This window comes from Sebastes fasciatus, chromosome 15 (assembly GCF_043250625.1).
Source record: "Sebastes fasciatus isolate fSebFas1 chromosome 15, fSebFas1.pri, whole genome shotgun sequence".
In the NCBI taxonomy this organism is placed as follows: domain Eukaryota; kingdom Metazoa; phylum Chordata; class Actinopteri; order Perciformes; family Sebastidae; genus Sebastes; species Sebastes fasciatus.
The window spans coordinates 32,291,423-32,309,239 of record NC_133809.1 but is presented as its reverse complement, the minus strand read 5'-3'; the positions used below and the strand labels follow the sequence as shown (position 1 = coordinate 32,309,239).

General features: G+C 35.5%; 1 protein-coding gene across 3 annotated transcripts in view; it reads right to left on the bottom strand.

Moving 5' to 3' along the window:
- The window catches only part of crybg1a (crystallin beta-gamma domain containing 1a), a 72,643-nt gene that overhangs the window by 16,969 nt on the left and 37,857 nt on the right, over positions 1 to 17,817 (bottom strand). For all 3 annotated transcript variants that reach the window (XM_074659929.1, XM_074659931.1, XM_074659930.1), the window contains 4 exons: positions 7,961 to 15,276; positions 1,419 to 1,457; positions 1,200 to 1,318; positions 759 to 936 (listed from right to left, as the gene is read on the bottom strand). In XM_074659929.1, coding sequence (XP_074516030.1) covers positions 759 to 936; positions 1,200 to 1,318; positions 1,419 to 1,457; positions 7,961 to 15,276 — 7,652 coding nt within the window. The remainder of the gene's footprint in view (positions 1 to 758; positions 937 to 1,199; positions 1,319 to 1,418; positions 1,458 to 7,960; positions 15,277 to 17,817) is intronic.

Below are 17,817 nucleotides of genomic sequence, written 5' to 3'. Positions count from 1 at the left end.
CATCCTCTCCTCAATTTGCGCATGCCCATTGTTGCTTTGTGTAATGAGCCAGAGACATAAACAAAGATGGTGGACTACCGGCTAGTTTACGCTTTGTTAGCACTGCTCGGACTAATTACTACTTTACATTTGAACTTAATATTGCTGCACCGCTTCACGGACAAACAGAGGCGTCTACTGCGCCCAATGCTATTTGGTCCACCTCAGCACCCATGGTTTAAAGACCGCCAGAAACAACGGTTTTGGATCAGGACCGGTCGAGCGAGCTGATGATGGGAAAATTTCGAGACAGGGATTGTTGTCGATAAGGAATGGAAGGAAAACTTTCTCATGTCCAGAGCATTGTATCGTTGATGTAGCCTTTATCGGCACCTACTGGCCTGGCGAGTATTTGGAGTCGTTTTTGCGTCCTAAAGTGGATGGAAATATTTTGTAAAACGAAGGGGAAAAATATCTGTTTTTAAAAATATGTGTATACGTGTAGACAGGGCCTATATCCCAAACTGTCTGACCAAAGAATAATTGAGGAATAGTACAAATCTGAGAAAGCATTCCATGCCAGCTTTTGGTACTAGACAGTTTTCAATACTCGTGCCACATTCACTTTTCAGTTGATACCAAAAAATATTGAGGTTTGATACCCAGCTTAAGACTTCTACAGGGATTAGATGAGGTGGGAAACAACATAACAGGACAAATAGTAACAATACAAATATGATTGCAGTATGACAGACTGACAAATAATCAGGTTAGCTTACTCTAACTGCCAATCGAATAGAACCTATGACCATAGGTGCTTGTGGTACAGGCTGACCCATCTGGTCTAGTGTCGTTGGAGTTCCCTCCTCTGCCCACATATTCACTAGGTGCTCTGTAGGACCTTCCTCAAGGGCGATGATACGACCCTTGAAGCCAGGTTTTTCATAGAGGAGCCAGCTAAAGAAAAAGAGAACTGCATCATTACATCATCAGAATTTTGAAACTTTATAGACTTTTATAGATAGTTAAAAGACATTAAACAGCTTTGTGAATGGCTCCATTCACCTTTAAGGACAAAGAGAAACAGAAAATGGAAGGATAATACTGAAGTACACACATATTACCTGGATAGTCATTTAGATTATACTGTATCAGCAAGTTAGTCATCATATCCATATTAAACCTGCAGGTTTAATTTGAATGCTCCCAAAGAGCCTTACCATCCTCTGATGACTCTGACTGAGATGACAGGGGACAGCTTCATTGTGGTGGCGTCCTCTACATCACAATAGAGTTCAAACGGCTGCCCTCCAAACTGAGCATGTTCATGTATGATCATCTGGATGAGGAAATACACATTTCATTCAAATATGTAGCAGCAAACAATGTATTATTGACACTAAGCATTAAAAATGCAAGTAAATAACATTTAATCGTACCTTTCCAGGCCTTTTGTGGAACCCTCTTACCGCAGGTACCTGAAAGAAAATGAAATATTTAGATTATGAACTTGAACCTGAGCCAAATCATTTATAGAGGTAAGAAACATTTATTCCTACCCATCATGTACCAAGTGTGTTCATTTGAATGGTTTAGCTAACTAATTCAACCATTTATCCATTACTTTTAGTTAACTAATGCAACCATTTATCCATTACTTTTAGCAAACTAATTCAACCATTTATTATTACTTTTAGCTAACTAATTCAACCATTTATTATTACTTTTAGTTAACTAATGCAACCATTTATCCATTACTTTTAGCTAACTAATTCAACCATTTATCCATTACTTTTAGCTAACTAATTCAACCATTTATCCATTACTTTTAGCTAACTAATTCAACCATTTATCCATTACTTTTAGCTAACTAATTCAACCATTTATTATTACTTTTAGTTAACTAATTCAACCATTTATCCATTACTTTTAGCTAACTAGTTCAACTATTTATCCATTACTTTTAGCTAACTAATTCAACCATTTATCCATTACTTTTAGCTAACTAATTCAACCATTTATCCATTACTTTTAGCTAACTAATTCAACCATTTATTATTACTTTTAGTTAACTAATTCAACCATTTATCCATTACTTTTAGTTAACTAATTCAACCATTTATCCATTACTTTTAGCTAACTAATTCAACCATTTATTATTACTTTTAGTTAACTAATTCAACCATTTATCCATTACTTTTAGTTAACTAATGCAACCATTTATCCATTACTTTTAGCTAACTAATGCAACCATTTATCCATTACTTTTAGTTAACTAATTCAACCATTTATCCATTACTTTTAGCTAACTAATTCAACCATTTATTATTACTTTTAGTTAACTAATTCAACCATTTATCCATTACTTTTAGTTAACTAATGCAACCATTTATCCATTACTTTTAGCTAACTAATGCAACCATTTATCCATTACTTTTAGCTAACTAATTCAACCATTTATCCATTACTTTTAGTTAACTAATTCAACCATTTATCCATTACTTTTAGCTAACTAATTCAACCATTTATCCATTACTTTTAGCTAACTAATTCAACCATTTATCCATTACTTTTAGCTAACTAATTCAACCATTTATCCATTACTTTTAGCTAACTAATTCAACCATTTATCCATTACTTTTAGCTAACTAATTCAACCATTTATTATTACTTTTAGTTAACTAATTCAACCATTTATCCATTACTTTTAGCTAACTAATTCAACCATTTATCTATTACTTTTAGCTAACTAATTCAACCATTTATTATTACTTTTAGTTAACTAATTCAACCATTTATCCATTACTTTTAGTTAACTAATGCAACCATTTATCCATTACTTTTAGCTAACTAATTCAACCATTTATCCATTACTTTTAGCTAACTAATTCAACCATTTATCCATTACTTTTAGTTAACTAATTCAACCATTTATCCATTACTTTTAGTTAACTAATTCAACCATTTATCCATTACTTTTAGCTAACTAATTCAACCATTTATCCATTACTTTTAGTTAACTAATTCAACCATTTATCCATTACTTTTAGCTAACTAGTTCAACCATTTATCCATTACTTTTAGCTAACTAATTCAACCATTTATCCATTACTTTTAGCTAACTAATTCAACCATTTATCCATTACTTTTAGCTAACTAATTCAACCATTTATTATTACTTTTAGTTAACTAATTCAACCATTTATCCATTACTTTTAGTTAACTAATTCAACCATTTATCCATTACTTTTAGCTAACTAATTCAACCATTTATTATTACTTTTAGTTAACTAATTCAACCATTTATCCATTACTTTTAGCTAACTAATGCAACCATTTATCCATTACTTTTAGTTAACTAATTCAACCATTTATCCATTACTTTTAGCTAACTAATTCAACCATTTATTATTACTTTTAGTTAACTAATTCAACCATTTATCCATTACTTTTAGTTAACTAATGCAACCATTTATCCATTACTTTTAGCTAACTAATGCAACCATTTATCCATTACTTTTAGCTAACTAATTCAACCATTTATCCATTACTTTTAGTTAACTAATTCAACCATTTATCCATTACTTTTAGCTAACTAATTCAACCATTTATTATTACTTTTAGCTAACTAATTCAACCATTTATCCATTACTTTTAGCTAACTAATTCAACCATTTATCCATTACTTTTAGCTAACTAATTCAACCATTTATTATTACTTTTAGTTAACTAATTCAACCATTTATCCATTACTTTTAGCTAACTAATTCAACCATTTATTATTACTTTTAGCTAACTAATTCAACCATTTATTATTACTTTTAGTTAACTAATTCAACCATTTATCCATTACTTTTAGTTAACTAATGCAACCATTTATCCATTACTTTTAGCTAACTAATGCAACCATTTATCCATTACTTTTAGCTAACTAATTCAACCATTTATCCATTACTTTTAGTTAACTAATTCAACCATTTATCCATTACTTTTAGCTAACTAATTCAACCATTTATCCATTACTTTTAGCTAACTAATTCAACCATTTATCCATTACTTTTAGCTAACTAATTCAACCATTTATCCATTACTTTTAGCTAACTAATTCAACCATTTATTATTACTTTTAGTTAACTAATTCAACCATTTATCCATTACTTTTAGCTAACTAATTCAACCATTTATTATTACTTTTAGTTAACTAATTCAACCATTTATCCATTACTTTTAGCTACCTAATTCAACCATTTATCCATTACTTTTAGCTAACTAATTCAACCATTTATCCATTACTTTTAGCTAACTAATTCAACCATTTATCCATTACTTTTAGCTAACTAATTCAACCATTTATTATTACTTTTAGTTAACTAATTCAACCATTTATCCATTACTTTTAGTTATCTAATTCAACCATTTATCCATTACTTTTAGCTAACTAATTCAACCATTTATCCATTACTTTTAGCTAACTAATTCAACCATTTATTATTACTTTTAGTTAACTAATTCAACCATTTATCCATTACTTTTAGCTAACTAATTCAACCATTTATTATTACTTTTAGCTAACTAATTCAACCATTTATTATTACTTTTAGTTAACTAATTCAACCATTTATCCATTACTTTTAGTTAACTAATGCAACCATTTATCCATTACTTTTAGCTAACTAATGCAACCATTTATCCATTACTTTTAGTTAACTAATTCAACCATTTATCCATTACTTTTAGCTAACTAATTCAACCATTTATTATTACTTTTAGTTAACTAATTCAACCATTTATCCATTACTTTTAGTTAACTAATGCAACCATTTATCCATTACTTTTAGCTAACTAATGCAACCATTTATCCATTACTTTTAGCTAACTAATTCAACCATTTATCCATTACTTTTAGTTAACTAATTCAACCATTTATCCATTACTTTTAGCTAACTAATTCAACCATTTATCCATTACTTTTAGCTAACTAATTCAACCATTTATCCATTACTTTTAGCTAACTAATTCAACCATTTATCCATTACTTTTAGCTAACTAATTCAACCATTTATTATTACTTTTAGCTAACTAATTCAACCATTTATCCATTACTTTTAGCTAACTAATTCAACCATTTATTATTACTTTTAGTTAACTAATTCAACCATTTATCCATTACTTTTAGTTAACTAATGCAACCATTTATCCATTACTTTTAGCTAACTAATTCAACCATTTATCCATTACTTTTAGCTAACTAATTCAACCATTTATCCATTACTTTTAGTTAACTAATTCAACCATTTATCCATTACTTTTAGTTAACTAATTCAACCATTTATTATTACTTTTAGCTAACTAATTCAACCATTTATTATTACTTTTAGCTAACTAATTCAACCATTTATCCATTACTTTTAGCTAACTAATTCAACCATTTATCCATTACTTTTAGCTAACTAATTCAACCATTTATCCATTACTTTTAGTTAACTAATTCAACCATTTATCCATTACTTTTAGCTACCTAATTCAACCATTTATCCATTACTTTTAGCTAACTAATTCAACCATTTATCCATTACTTTTAGCTAACTAATTCAACCATTTATCCATTACTTTTAGCTAACTAATTCAACCATTTATCCATTACTTTTAGCTAACTAATTCAACCATTTATTATTACTTTTAGTTAACTAATTCAACCATTTATCCATTACTTTTAGCTAACTAATTCAACCATTTATCCATTACTTTTAGCTAACTAATTCAACCATTTATTATTACTTTTAGTTAACTAATTCAACCATTTATCCATTACTTTTAGTTAACTAATGCAACCATTTATCCATTACTTTTAGCTAACTAATTCAACCATTTATCCATTACTTTTAGCTAACTAATTCAACCATTTATCCATTACTTTTAGTTAACTAATTCAACCATTTATCCATTACTTTTAGTTAACTAATTCAACCATTTATTATTACTTTTAGCTAACTAATTCAACCATTTATTATTACTTTTAGCTAACTAATTCAACCATTTATCCATTACTTTTAGCTAACTAATTCAACCATTTATCCATTACTTTTAGCTAACTAATTCAACCATTTATCCATTACTTTTAGTTAACTAATTCAACCATTTATCCATTACTTTTAGCTACCTAATTCAACCATTTATCCATTACTTTTAGCTAACTAATTCAACCATTTATCCATTACTTTTAGCTAACTAATTCAACCATTTATCCATTACTTTTAGCTAACTAATTCAACCATTTATCCATTACTTTTAGTTATCTAATTCAACCATTTATCCATTACTTTTAGCTAACTAATTCAACCATTTATCTATTACTTTTAGCTAACTAATTCAACCATTTATTATTACTTTTAGTTAACTAATTCAACCATTTATCCATTACTTTTAGTTAACTAATGCAACCATTTATCCATTACTTTTAGCTAACTAATTCAACCATTTATCCATTACTTTTAGCTAACTAATTCAACCATTTATCCATTACTTTTAGCTAACTAATTCAACCATTTATCCATTACTTTTAGCTAACTAATTCAACCATTTATCCATTACTTTTAGCTAACTAATTCAACCATTTATCCATTACTTTTAGCTAACTAATTCAACCATTTATCCATTACTTTTAGCTAACTAATTCAACCATTTATTATTACTTTTAGTTAACTAATTCAACCATTTATCCATTACTTTTAGCTAACTAATTCAACCATTTATCCATTACTTTTAGCTAACTAATTCAACCATTTATCCATTACTTTTAGCTAACTAATTCAACCATTTATTATTACTTTTAGTTAACTAATTCAACCATTTATCCATTACTTTTAGTTAACTAATTCAACCATTTATCCATTACTTTTAGCTAACTAATTCAACCATTTATCCATTACTTTTAGCTAACTAATTCAACCATTTATCCATTACTTTTAGCTAACTAATTCAACCATTTATTATTACTTTTAGTTAACTAATTCAACCATTTATCCATTACTTTTAGCTAACTAATTCAACCATTTATTATTACTTTTAGCTAACTAATTCAACCATTTATTATTACTTTTAGTTAACTAATTCAACCATTTATCCATTACTTTTAGCTAACTAATTCAACCATTTATTATTACTTTTAGCTAACTAATTCAACCATTTATTATTACTTTTAGCTAACTAATTCAACCATTTATCCATTACTTTTAGCTAACTAATTCAACCATTTATCCATTACTTTTAGCTAACTAATTCAACCATTTATCCATTACTTTTAGCAAACTAATTCAACCATTTATCCATTACTTTTAGCTAACTAATTCAACCATTTATTATTACTTTTATCTCAATATGTGGATATTTTTTTAACCAATTTGTAATTTTGTTTTATCACATTAGTTGAGCTACTCTAGTAGCTACTCTATAGCAACTGCTATTTGGTAATCACTGAGGGAGAATAAACATTTTGATTGGAAGAAATTTACCCCAAAAAACTGTCTTGTAATGCCAATGGTCTAAAGGGAGAGAAATGAACACTTAGGTATAAAATGCACACTGTGTTCGTCCAAACACAAACATTTTGCATATCCTGCTTAATTTGCATATTGATGCAAATATGTTATTGTGACGTGACAGTTTTAGCTGATCTTGGCAAAGATTCCCTGTGCAAAGTTCCAGATGGAGGAAATGCTCCTTGATCCTGTCCTCACATGCAAATGATTCATGACTTTGTTGCAACACCACCACAAAACAAAAGAACAGGATATGAAACTGAGACATATTGCCATGGAAATAAACTAGGGAAATCAATGCTTGCTGTAAAAGCCTGGCAAGTCAAAACCCATTCAGGCTTTGGCCTGTTATTTCTCTGGATTGCTCAGACTTTTAGTGATAATTAGTAAAAAAAAGCAGAACAATTATTGAAGCTCATCATTTGAAATACTGAAATTCCTACCGTAGTCTTAGAAGTAGAAAGTCCATTTCGAGAAGTCTGCTGGCTGTTGTTGCTGGTTGGAGGCAGTCCTGCAGGGCCCTCCATGCCCACATTTATATTAGGTACTCCTGCTACTGAGGCCTGATCCATCACAGTACCATCAGGATTCAGTTTAGTTTTAGTCATCTGTGTAGTGCCCTGGGAGGCCTCAGAGTCGGATTTGTCCTTCTTGAGGTATTTCTCTAAATGATCAGGCAGCTTTATCTCCGGGAACAAGGGCAGGGAAGGAGGAGGAGGAGAGGAAGGGTTGAGTGCTGACTCACTAACTGTACCTATACCACCACCCACAAGTGGGCCTTGATCTATACCTTTTACACCCTTCTTATCTGCTTCAACGGCAGGCAGAGGCGAATCAGCAACTCCCTGTTCTCTAAGCGATAGCAGGCCCTGTTGTTGGTTAGAAAGTGTGCTATTTGAGGCGGAGGTCGCTTCCTCTTGGGGCTCCCTGGAGGACCAAGGGGAAGTCAGTAAGCTGGAGAGGATGGATATCCTTTCAAGTCGTGACGTCAGCTTCCCAGGCTCTTCTCCATTGTTTTGTCTTTCTTCTGTTCCTGCTTCAATATTTGTCCCCTCTTTGACTCCATCTTTTCCTTCTATCTCATCAAGTGAATTCAACTGGTCTCTAGATGTGTGCATGGCATTATCTTGTGCACGTTTTTCCAGGGTCCGTCCTTTCCTATTAGCTGCTCTTTGTTTAATCACCATAGCAGGGGAAGGATCCCTAAAACCATTATTTCCTAAGCCGAACTGGAAATCCTCTAGATCAAACATTTTCTCAAAATGGTCCTCCTTGATGGCTGGCATGGAAAAAGGTGGAGATGGGGACTTTTTACGAGTATGCCTCTTTGGAGGTAGTGAGAATGGAATGCAGCCCTCCTTAATGCTCCTGATAAAATCATCAAAGTCATCAAGCTGAAGAGATTCATCCTCACTGGTTGAGGCCTTTAGTCTTCTTTTATGTTCCTTCTTTGGTTTTCGATGCTCCACATTTAACCAGCTCGATGGAGATTCCTTCCTTAGCTGTAGACTTTGAGATGTTGCAGGTGGTTCCGCGGTCGCAGAAAGAGACATACTGCCAATAAGTGTTGGCATTGCAGGCTTTTGTGGATCACTGGTTTTCTCTTCTCTTAAAGTCTGCAGTTCCTGTTTCAAACTGCTATCTGTTTTGTTTTTTTCTTTGGTGTCTTCATCATTCCTAAGAGCATCAGTGGTATTTGGTACTTTATCTGGAACAGCAGTGGGTTTGTCCTTTTGTTCTCCACCACCTTTTTTGCTAGATGCATCTTTTACAAAAATGCGTTCTGACTCTTGCTTGGCATCCATCTTTGATGCCTTCATCTGCTGATCCTCCTGCTTTGTCACTTTATTCTCAACTTCAACACCCTCTTTAATTTCTTTTCTTTTTTTCTGTTTCTTATCAGCCTTTGCTTTTTCAGTTGAGAAAACAACTGGGTTAGCAGTTGGGGCTTTGAAATCTGTGGATTGTTCAGAGTTTTTGTCTGGTTTCTTAATCTTCACATGTTCATCTACGACAGGCTTCTGGTCCTTTTGGGTGGTAACTTCAGAGTTCTCAATTACAATCTCAATCACCAGACTCTTTATAGGTGAACCCTTTGTTTCAGTCTGCTCTTTAGCTCCATCAGATCTCTGAATTTTGGTGCTTACAAACTTTAGTTCTTGAATTTGGCTTTCTGAAATCTTTTCTGGAGCTTCGGTTGTCATTGCTGGCTCATTCACCAAACTCTTTACTGATAAATCCTTTATTTCAGTCTTCCCTTTAGCTTCCTCAGCACTCTGAGTTTTGGTGCTTACAACCTTTAGTTCTTGAATTTGGCTTTCTGAAATCTTCTCTGGTGCTTCCATTGTTACCGTTTGCTGTTCCTGTTTTAGGTCGGTATTTGGACGTTTGGATTCTGATGATTTGCTTGCATCTGGTTTTGTTATATTGTCATGTTGATCTCTAACAATTATGGACTTCTGAATCTGTTGGTTGCTAACTTCATAGTTAGCGTTCGCAGTTGCTGTCTCATTCACCAAACTCTTTACTGATGAATCCTTTGTTTCAGTCTTTTCCTTGACATCTTTAGCACTCTGAGCTTTAGTGCTTATTGAGTGGAGTTCTCGAGTTGTATCCATTTGTAAAATTTGTGTCTCCGTTGTCTTCTTTTGGACTTTAATTCCTAATGTCTCTGGTTCCTCTTCTAGCTTAGAAGTTGGACATTTGAATTCTGTTGATTTGTTTTTCTGTGGTTTCGTTATGTCCTCATCTTGGTCTCTAGCAAGTATGGACATCTGGTCTTGTTGGATGCTAACTTCACTGTTAGCATTCACAATTGAGGTCTCATTCTTTATTGGTAAATCCTTAGTTTCAGTCTTCTCTTTAGCTTCCTTAGCACTCTGAATTTTGGTGCTTACAACCTTTAGTTCTTGAATTTGGCTTTCTGATATTTTCTTCGGCGCTTCTGTTCTTTCCGGTTCCTGTTTGAGGTCGGTATTTAGACCTTTGGATTCTGTTGATTTGCTTGTATCTGGTTTTCTTACGTCCTCATGTTGATCTTTAACAATTACGGACTTCTGATCCTGTTGGTTGCTAACTTCATAGTTAGTGTTTGCAGTTGCTATTTCCTTCACCAAACTCTTAACTGATGAATCCTTTGTTTCAGTCTTCTCTTTAGCTTCCTCAGCACTCTGAGTTTTGGTGCTTACAACCTTTAGTTCTTGAATTTGGCTTTCTGATATCATCTCTGGAGCTTCTGTTCTTTCCGGGTCCTGTTTTAGGTCAGTATTTGGACGTTTGGATTCTGTTGATTTGCTTGTATCTGGCTTTGTTATGTCCTCATGTTGGTCTTTAACAGTTACGGACTTCTGATCCTGTTGGTTGCTAACTTCATAGTTAGCGTTTGCAGTTGCTATTTCCTTCACCAAACTCTTAACCGATGAATCCTTTATTTCAGTCTTCCCTTTAGCTTCCTCAGCACTCTGAGTTTTGGTGCTTACAACCTTTAGTTCTTGAATTTGGCTTTCTGAAATCTTCTCTGGTGCTTCCATTGTTACCGGTTCCTGTTTGAGGTCGGTATTTAGACCTTCGGATTCTGTTGATTTGCTTGTATCTGGTTTTCTTACGTCCTCATGTTGATCTTTAACAATTACGGACTTCTGATCCTGTTGGTTGCTAACTTCATAGTTAGCGTTTGCAGTTGCTATTTCCTTCACCAAACTCTTAACCGATGAATCCTTTGTTTCAGTCTTCTCTTTAGCTTCCTCAGCACTCTGAGTTTTGGTGCTTACAACCTTTAGTTCTTGAATTTGGCTTTCTGATATCATCTCTGGAGCTTCTGTTCTTTCCGGGTCCTGTTTTAGGTCGGTATTAGGACGTTTGGATTTTGTTGATTTGCTTGTATCTGGCTTTGTTATGTCCTCATGTTGGTCTTTAACAATTACGGACTTCTGATCCTGTTGGTTGCTAACTTCATAGTTAGCGTTTGCAGTTGCTATTTCCTTCACCAAACTCTTAACCGATGAATCCTTTATTTCAGTCTTCCCTTTAGCTTCCTCAGCACTCTGAGTTTTGGTGCTTACAACCTTTAGTTCTTGAATTTGGCTTTCTGAAATCTTCTCTGGTGCTTCCATTGTTACCGTTTGCTGTTCCTGTTTTAGGTCGGTATTTGGACGTTTGGATTCTGATGATTTGCTTGCATCTGGTTTTGTTATATTGTCATGTTGATCTCTAACAATTATGGACTTCTGAATCTGTTGGTTGCTAACTTCATAGTTAGCGTTCGCAGTTGCTGTCTCATTCACCAAACTCTTTACTGATGAATCCTTTGTTTCAGTCTTTTCCTTGACATCTTTAGCACTCTGAGCTTTAGTGCTTATTGAGTGGAGTTCTCGAGTTGTATCCATTTGTAAAATGTGTGTCTCCGTTGTCTTCTTTTGGACTTTAATTCCTACTGTCTCTGGTTCCTCTTCTAGCTTAGAAGTTGGACATTTGAATTCTGTTGATTTGTTTTTCTGTGGTTTCGTTATGTCCTCATCTTGGTCTCTAGCAAGTATGGACATCTGGTCTTGTTGGATGCTAACTTCACTGTTAGCATTCACAATTGAAGTCTCATTCTTTATTGGTAAATCCTTAGTTTCAGTCTTCTCTTTAGCTTCCTCAGCACTCTGAATTTTGGTGCTTACAACCTTTAGTTCTTGAATTTGGCTTTCTGATATTTTCTTCGGCGCTTCTGTTCTTTCCGGTTCCTGTTTGAGGTCGGTATTTAGACCTTTGGATTCTGTTGATTTGCTTGTATCTGGTTTTCTTACGTCCTCATGTTGATCTTTAACAATTACGGACTTCTGATCCTGTTGGTTGCTAACTTCATAGTTAGCGTTTGCAGTTGCTATTTCCTTCACCAAACTCTTAACCGATGAATCCTTTGTATCAGTCTTCTCTTTAGCTTCCTCAGCACTCTGAGTTTTGGTGCTTACAACCTTTTGTTCTTGAATTTGGCTTTCTGATATCATCTCTGGAGCTTCTGTTCTTTCCGGGTCCTGTTTTAGGTCGGTATTTGGACGTTTGGATTCTGTTGATTTGCTTGTATCTGGTTTTGTTATGTCCTCATGTTGGTCTTTAACAATTACGGACTTCTGGTCTTGTTGAATGCTAACTTCACTGTTAGCATTTATAACTGCGGTCTCATTCACCAAACTCTTAACTGATGAATCCTTCGTTTCAGTCTTCTCTTTAGCTCCACCCGCAGTCTGAGTTTTGGTGCTTACAACCTTTAGTTCTTGAATTTGGCTTTCTGATATCTTCTCTGCAGCTTCTCCTGTTACCGTTTCCAGTTCCTGTTTTAGGTTGGTATTTTGATGTTTAAATTCTGTTGATTTGTTTAAATCTGGTTTGGTTATGTCCTCATGTTGATCTCTAACAATGATGGACATCTGGTCTTGCTGTATACTAACTTCACGGTTAGCATTCACAATTGCAGTCTCATTCACCAAACTCTTTACAGATGACTCCTTTGTTTCCATTTTCTCTTTAGTACCTTCAGCACTCTGGGTTTCTGCGCTTTCTGCTTCTAGTTCTTGAGTTGTATCCATTTGTAAAACGTGGCTTTCTGTTGTCTTCTCTGGAGCTTTTTCTGTCTCAGGTTGCTGTACTAGGTTACCATTTGGACATTTGGATTCTGCTGATCTAGGAGCATTTTCCTCTGTTTTTTTAATGTCCACATCTTGGTCTCTAGCGATTAAGGTCTTCTGTTCCTTGACGCTCCTAATTTCAGAGACAGTAGTCTCATTTGAAATCTCATTTGGTAAATTCTTCATCGATGAATCCATTATTTTACTCTTTTCTTGAGAAGTAGTAGTTTTAGTGCTTTTGGCTTGTAGTTCTGGAGTTTGACTCTTAATCACAACGTCAGCATGTTTGTCCCCCTGGTTGGCTTCCTTATCCCTGACCTTCTTGTCTTTGGTTAGAAGCACTTTCTGTTCCTGTTCATTTTTCTCAGTTGATGTCTTAATCTGCTGATCTTTTTCCTTGTCACCCCTCTCTGCATTTTCTTTCAAGAGGATCTCACATTCCTGCTTTGTATCAACCACACCGGCTGTATTTTCATGGAGTGCACTTCTTGCCTGCTCTGCCTCGTCCGTAACATACGTCTGTGGTCCCTCCTCTGATTCCAGTTGTACACTTTTCTCCTCTGATGATAGATCTGTTGGCTTCTGTGTTTTTGTAATGTCCTTCTCTGCTTCATCCTCGATAGTTGAGCCCTTGAGCTCCGTTTTGCATCTGTTCTGTGAGTCAGTGCTTTCCACCGCTGCGTCATTCAGCTTTTCATTTGGTTTTGAGTCATTCTCCTGTCTTTCAAATTCTCCTGACAGTGAAAGAGGCTCTTTGTCCAGCTGATTTTCAACATTCTTGGGCAATTCACAAACAGTCACAGCCTCTGTTTGGATGTCCAAAGCCTCTGCTAGTTTCCTGCCAGCCTCCTCTTTACTTTTCTCCTGTACCGCAAAATCTTTTCCCAAATCTCTGCTCAATGTGGGCAATCTGTCATTGTTAAGAATAATTTTTTTTCTGGTTTGATCCTTCAATAACTCCTTTTGCTGCTCTGTACTGGCCAGGTTAGCATCAACTGAAACAGCAATAGGAGGGGCTAAAAGTACATCCTTTGGCTCAGCATCTTGGTCTTTTGAGGCCAATTCAGCAGAAAGACTATTTCTGCTATTATATTCCTTAGATGTGACCTTATTTGTTTCTTTAAGGGAAACACTATCGGGCATAACACCTTCCTGATCAGAGGGGGTCATTATGTCACAGTGAGTGCTGTCACCAACAACAGGCTTGGCTGACATATCAGTTACATCCTCATGAGCAGATATTATATCCTGAGCCAATGCTGCAGAATTTGGCTCTGGAAGACCTCTCTCCTGGATTAAATCTGGTTTTATGTTACTTATTAGCTGGGTTGTCTCTAAAATGTCTTTCTCTTTTACTTCTTCCGGACAAGTCTTTGGTGAAAACGGTGTTTCCTGTTCCCGTGTGGTGTGAATGTGAGACTCGACTTTTGTTTGTGGTTGGGCCTCATGCTGTCCTCCCTGGCAATCAGTCTGAGTAACTGGTGACTGAGATAGACTTACCTTGGCAACCTCACTGCTAGGCAATACCTCAGCCCCTGGGCCTGTAACTGGTGTAACTTTTACTTGAGTGTTTTCTGTAATAATCACATTGTTGTTATGTATTGGTTGGATTTCTGAAATCTCTGCAGTTGCAGGACTGGTTATGCTCTCCTCTAATTCCTTTGTCTCTTTTCCTTCCAGCGTGTTTTCACTGGTACCGGACTGATTGTCTGTGAGTTTTATTATGTGCTCTTGTTCCTCTGTAGACAGAGACGTGAATATAAATCTGTCACAGCTGGCATTGTCTTTCACTTGATCTGCTGTGACACTCTCGGCTGTCTCTGTGTTAGCGTTCTGATTTGAGTCCTCCCGTTTAGATGTGGATGTGCTTTCAGAATTCTTACTTGGTGAATGTTTCCTGGATTTTACTTTGTTGGGGCTTCTCTGACCCCTTGTAGGAAGCTTGCTTACAGAGGGTGAGGGATCAGCTGAATCTTTTACCGGACTTTTGTGGTGTTTAATGTCGTCGCTATGTTTGGAGAGCCTCGATGACACAGCTTTCCCTTGCTTGGTGGGAGGCGGGGAGACGCACACTGTGGTTGTGTCACTCTCTTCCTGGCTAATGCTTCTTTTAGAGAGGTGTTTGGATGGTCTGGTTGACAGCATACTTCCTGTTGGAAACACAAACAAAAAAAACACTCTTGAATGACAAAAAATGTCCTCAAGTTAAAGGAGTAGTTCAACATTATGGGAAATACGCTTATTTGCTTTCTTGCCGAGAGTTAGATGAGAAGATTGATGCCACTTCTAGATCTGTGTGGTAAATATGAAGCTGGAGCCAGGAGATGGTGAGCTTAGCTCAGCATAAAAAATGAAAAACAGGAGGGAAGCCCAGCTCTGTCCAAATGTAACAAAATCTACCTACAGTACCAACACCTCTAAAGCTTGCAATATCTCGCCTGTTTAAGTGTAAAAACATGTTGTGGTTTGACGAGGGGTTATGTGTGGGACTAGTTCTTGGGCGGGACGTGTTAATTAGTGAGCTTTACAGGTGCTGGTAGGCAATCTTGTTATGTCTGGATAAAGCCAGGCTAGCTGTTTCCTTGTTTCCAGTCTTTGTGCTAAGCTACACTGACCAGCTGCTGGGAGTAGCTACATATGCACTACACAGATATGAGAGTGATATCAATCTTATCATCTAAATACGTAAGCACATTTCCCAAAATATTGAACAATTCCTTCAAAACATGAACAATTTTCAAGCCTCAAAGTAAACTGTTTTTATAAAGATGATCTTTCATTCACTGTCAACAGAGGGGCCCCAGGATTTTGTAATAATGACAGGGTAACTACGGAAGCCCTGAGAGGCAAGTGAGAAAAACAAAATTGAGTGATCCATTTTCTAAAATTGTTTTCTCTGTGTTTATGACCTAAGAACAGGTGAAAAAAAAGTTTTGCCAGGATAATCTTTTGAAGTTCCATAAAAAAATTGAATCTGTGAAACAGGTGAAAAAAAGGCTTTGCCAGTGTTTGTTGTTGTAATAATCATTTTGGCCAAAAGAGGCTGAAGTGCACCACTACCTAATGTTCTAAATAGTTTTCTTCCAGGTGATTTTAAATTTCTCCATGCACTCTAAACACAAGGTACGTATATATATATATATATATATATATATATATATATACAGTATATATATTAGGGCTGCTAATTTTGAAAAATGTTCTTAACCGAATAAACCAACCCTCGTTAACCGATTATTAACCGTTAACCGATAAGATTTGTGCCTCGCATGCAGCGGTATACCAGCTGCAGTGTATGAGGACAACAGACAACTGAGTCCCCAGTTCACCCGTACGGGAGCGTATGCTGCGTTCACTGTCTCCAGTTCACCCGTACGGGAGCGTATGCTGCGTTCACTGTCTCCAGTTCACCGTCCGGGAGCGTTAATTTAGCAGGCAGCCACTTTCCCAGTAAAAGTCTCCACCGCACATTTAGTTTAGTTTAGCAGGTTGTCAGCTGTGTGTCTGCCTGGATTAACGACACTCTGTCTGTCCGGATTAACGATAGCGATTGTGCTACAAACAGTGTGTGTGTTTGTGCTACGTTAGAAGCTGCTAGCGTTGCCGGTGGCTCCATGCCCGCTGTAGCCACACACATACACTCTGTCAGCGGGGCGTAACTTCAGCGAGTTTCCGACCGACTGTGTTGCTGGTGGCGTTCTAGCTGTGAACGTAGGTGTAGCAGACAGTGTGTGTACAGTTTATGTCGGTGAATAAATGCTACGAGGCTACAACTCCTCCGCTCAAGCGAGCTATAGACGGGAGCCAACTTCCTGTATCTGTAACGCCGACTCAGACTGGTTCGATCCCCGACTGCTCCGGTCACATGCCATGTGTCCTTGAGCAAGACACAACCCTAAATTGCTCCCGAAGGCATAGCCATCCGTGTGTGAATGAGTATCTAGATCAGATCCTGATGGACAGGTTGGCTCCTTGCATGGCAGCCTCTGCCATCAGTGTATGAATGTGTGTATGAATGGGTGAATGCTGACATGTAGTGTAAAGAGCTTTGAGTGGTCGGAAGACTAGAAAGGTGTTATATAAATGCAAGTCCAATAACCATTTACCCGCAGGGTTGTGCGGAGTTAGTTGTGCGTTTTATTTGTGTTTAAGAACGTAACCGCCATGAAACAACTATTTCTCTGATTCACTGCTTTGTTCCCACTTACGCCGCTCTCTCTCTCCATTCATTCTACAGCTCGCTCGACCATTGCTGACCTCTCTCTCCCTCTCGCTAGTTGAGCCGAGGAGGAGGAGCCAACTTTGAATGTGGCATGTTTACACCAACCGACAACTGCTTCACATTATACTTTTAATATTATACTTTTAATATTATACCTTTAATATTATACCTTTAATATTATACTTTTAATATTATACCTTTAATATTATACCTTTAATATTATACCTTTAATATTATACTTTTAATATTATACCTTTAATATCATACTTTTAATATTATACTTTTAATATTATACTTTTAATATTATACCTTTAATATTATACTTTTAATATTATACCTTTAATATTATACCTTTAATATTACACCTTTAATAGTATACCTTTAATATTATACCTTTAATAGTATACCTTTAATATTATACCTTCAATAGTATACCTTTAATAGTATACCTTTAATATTATACCTTTAA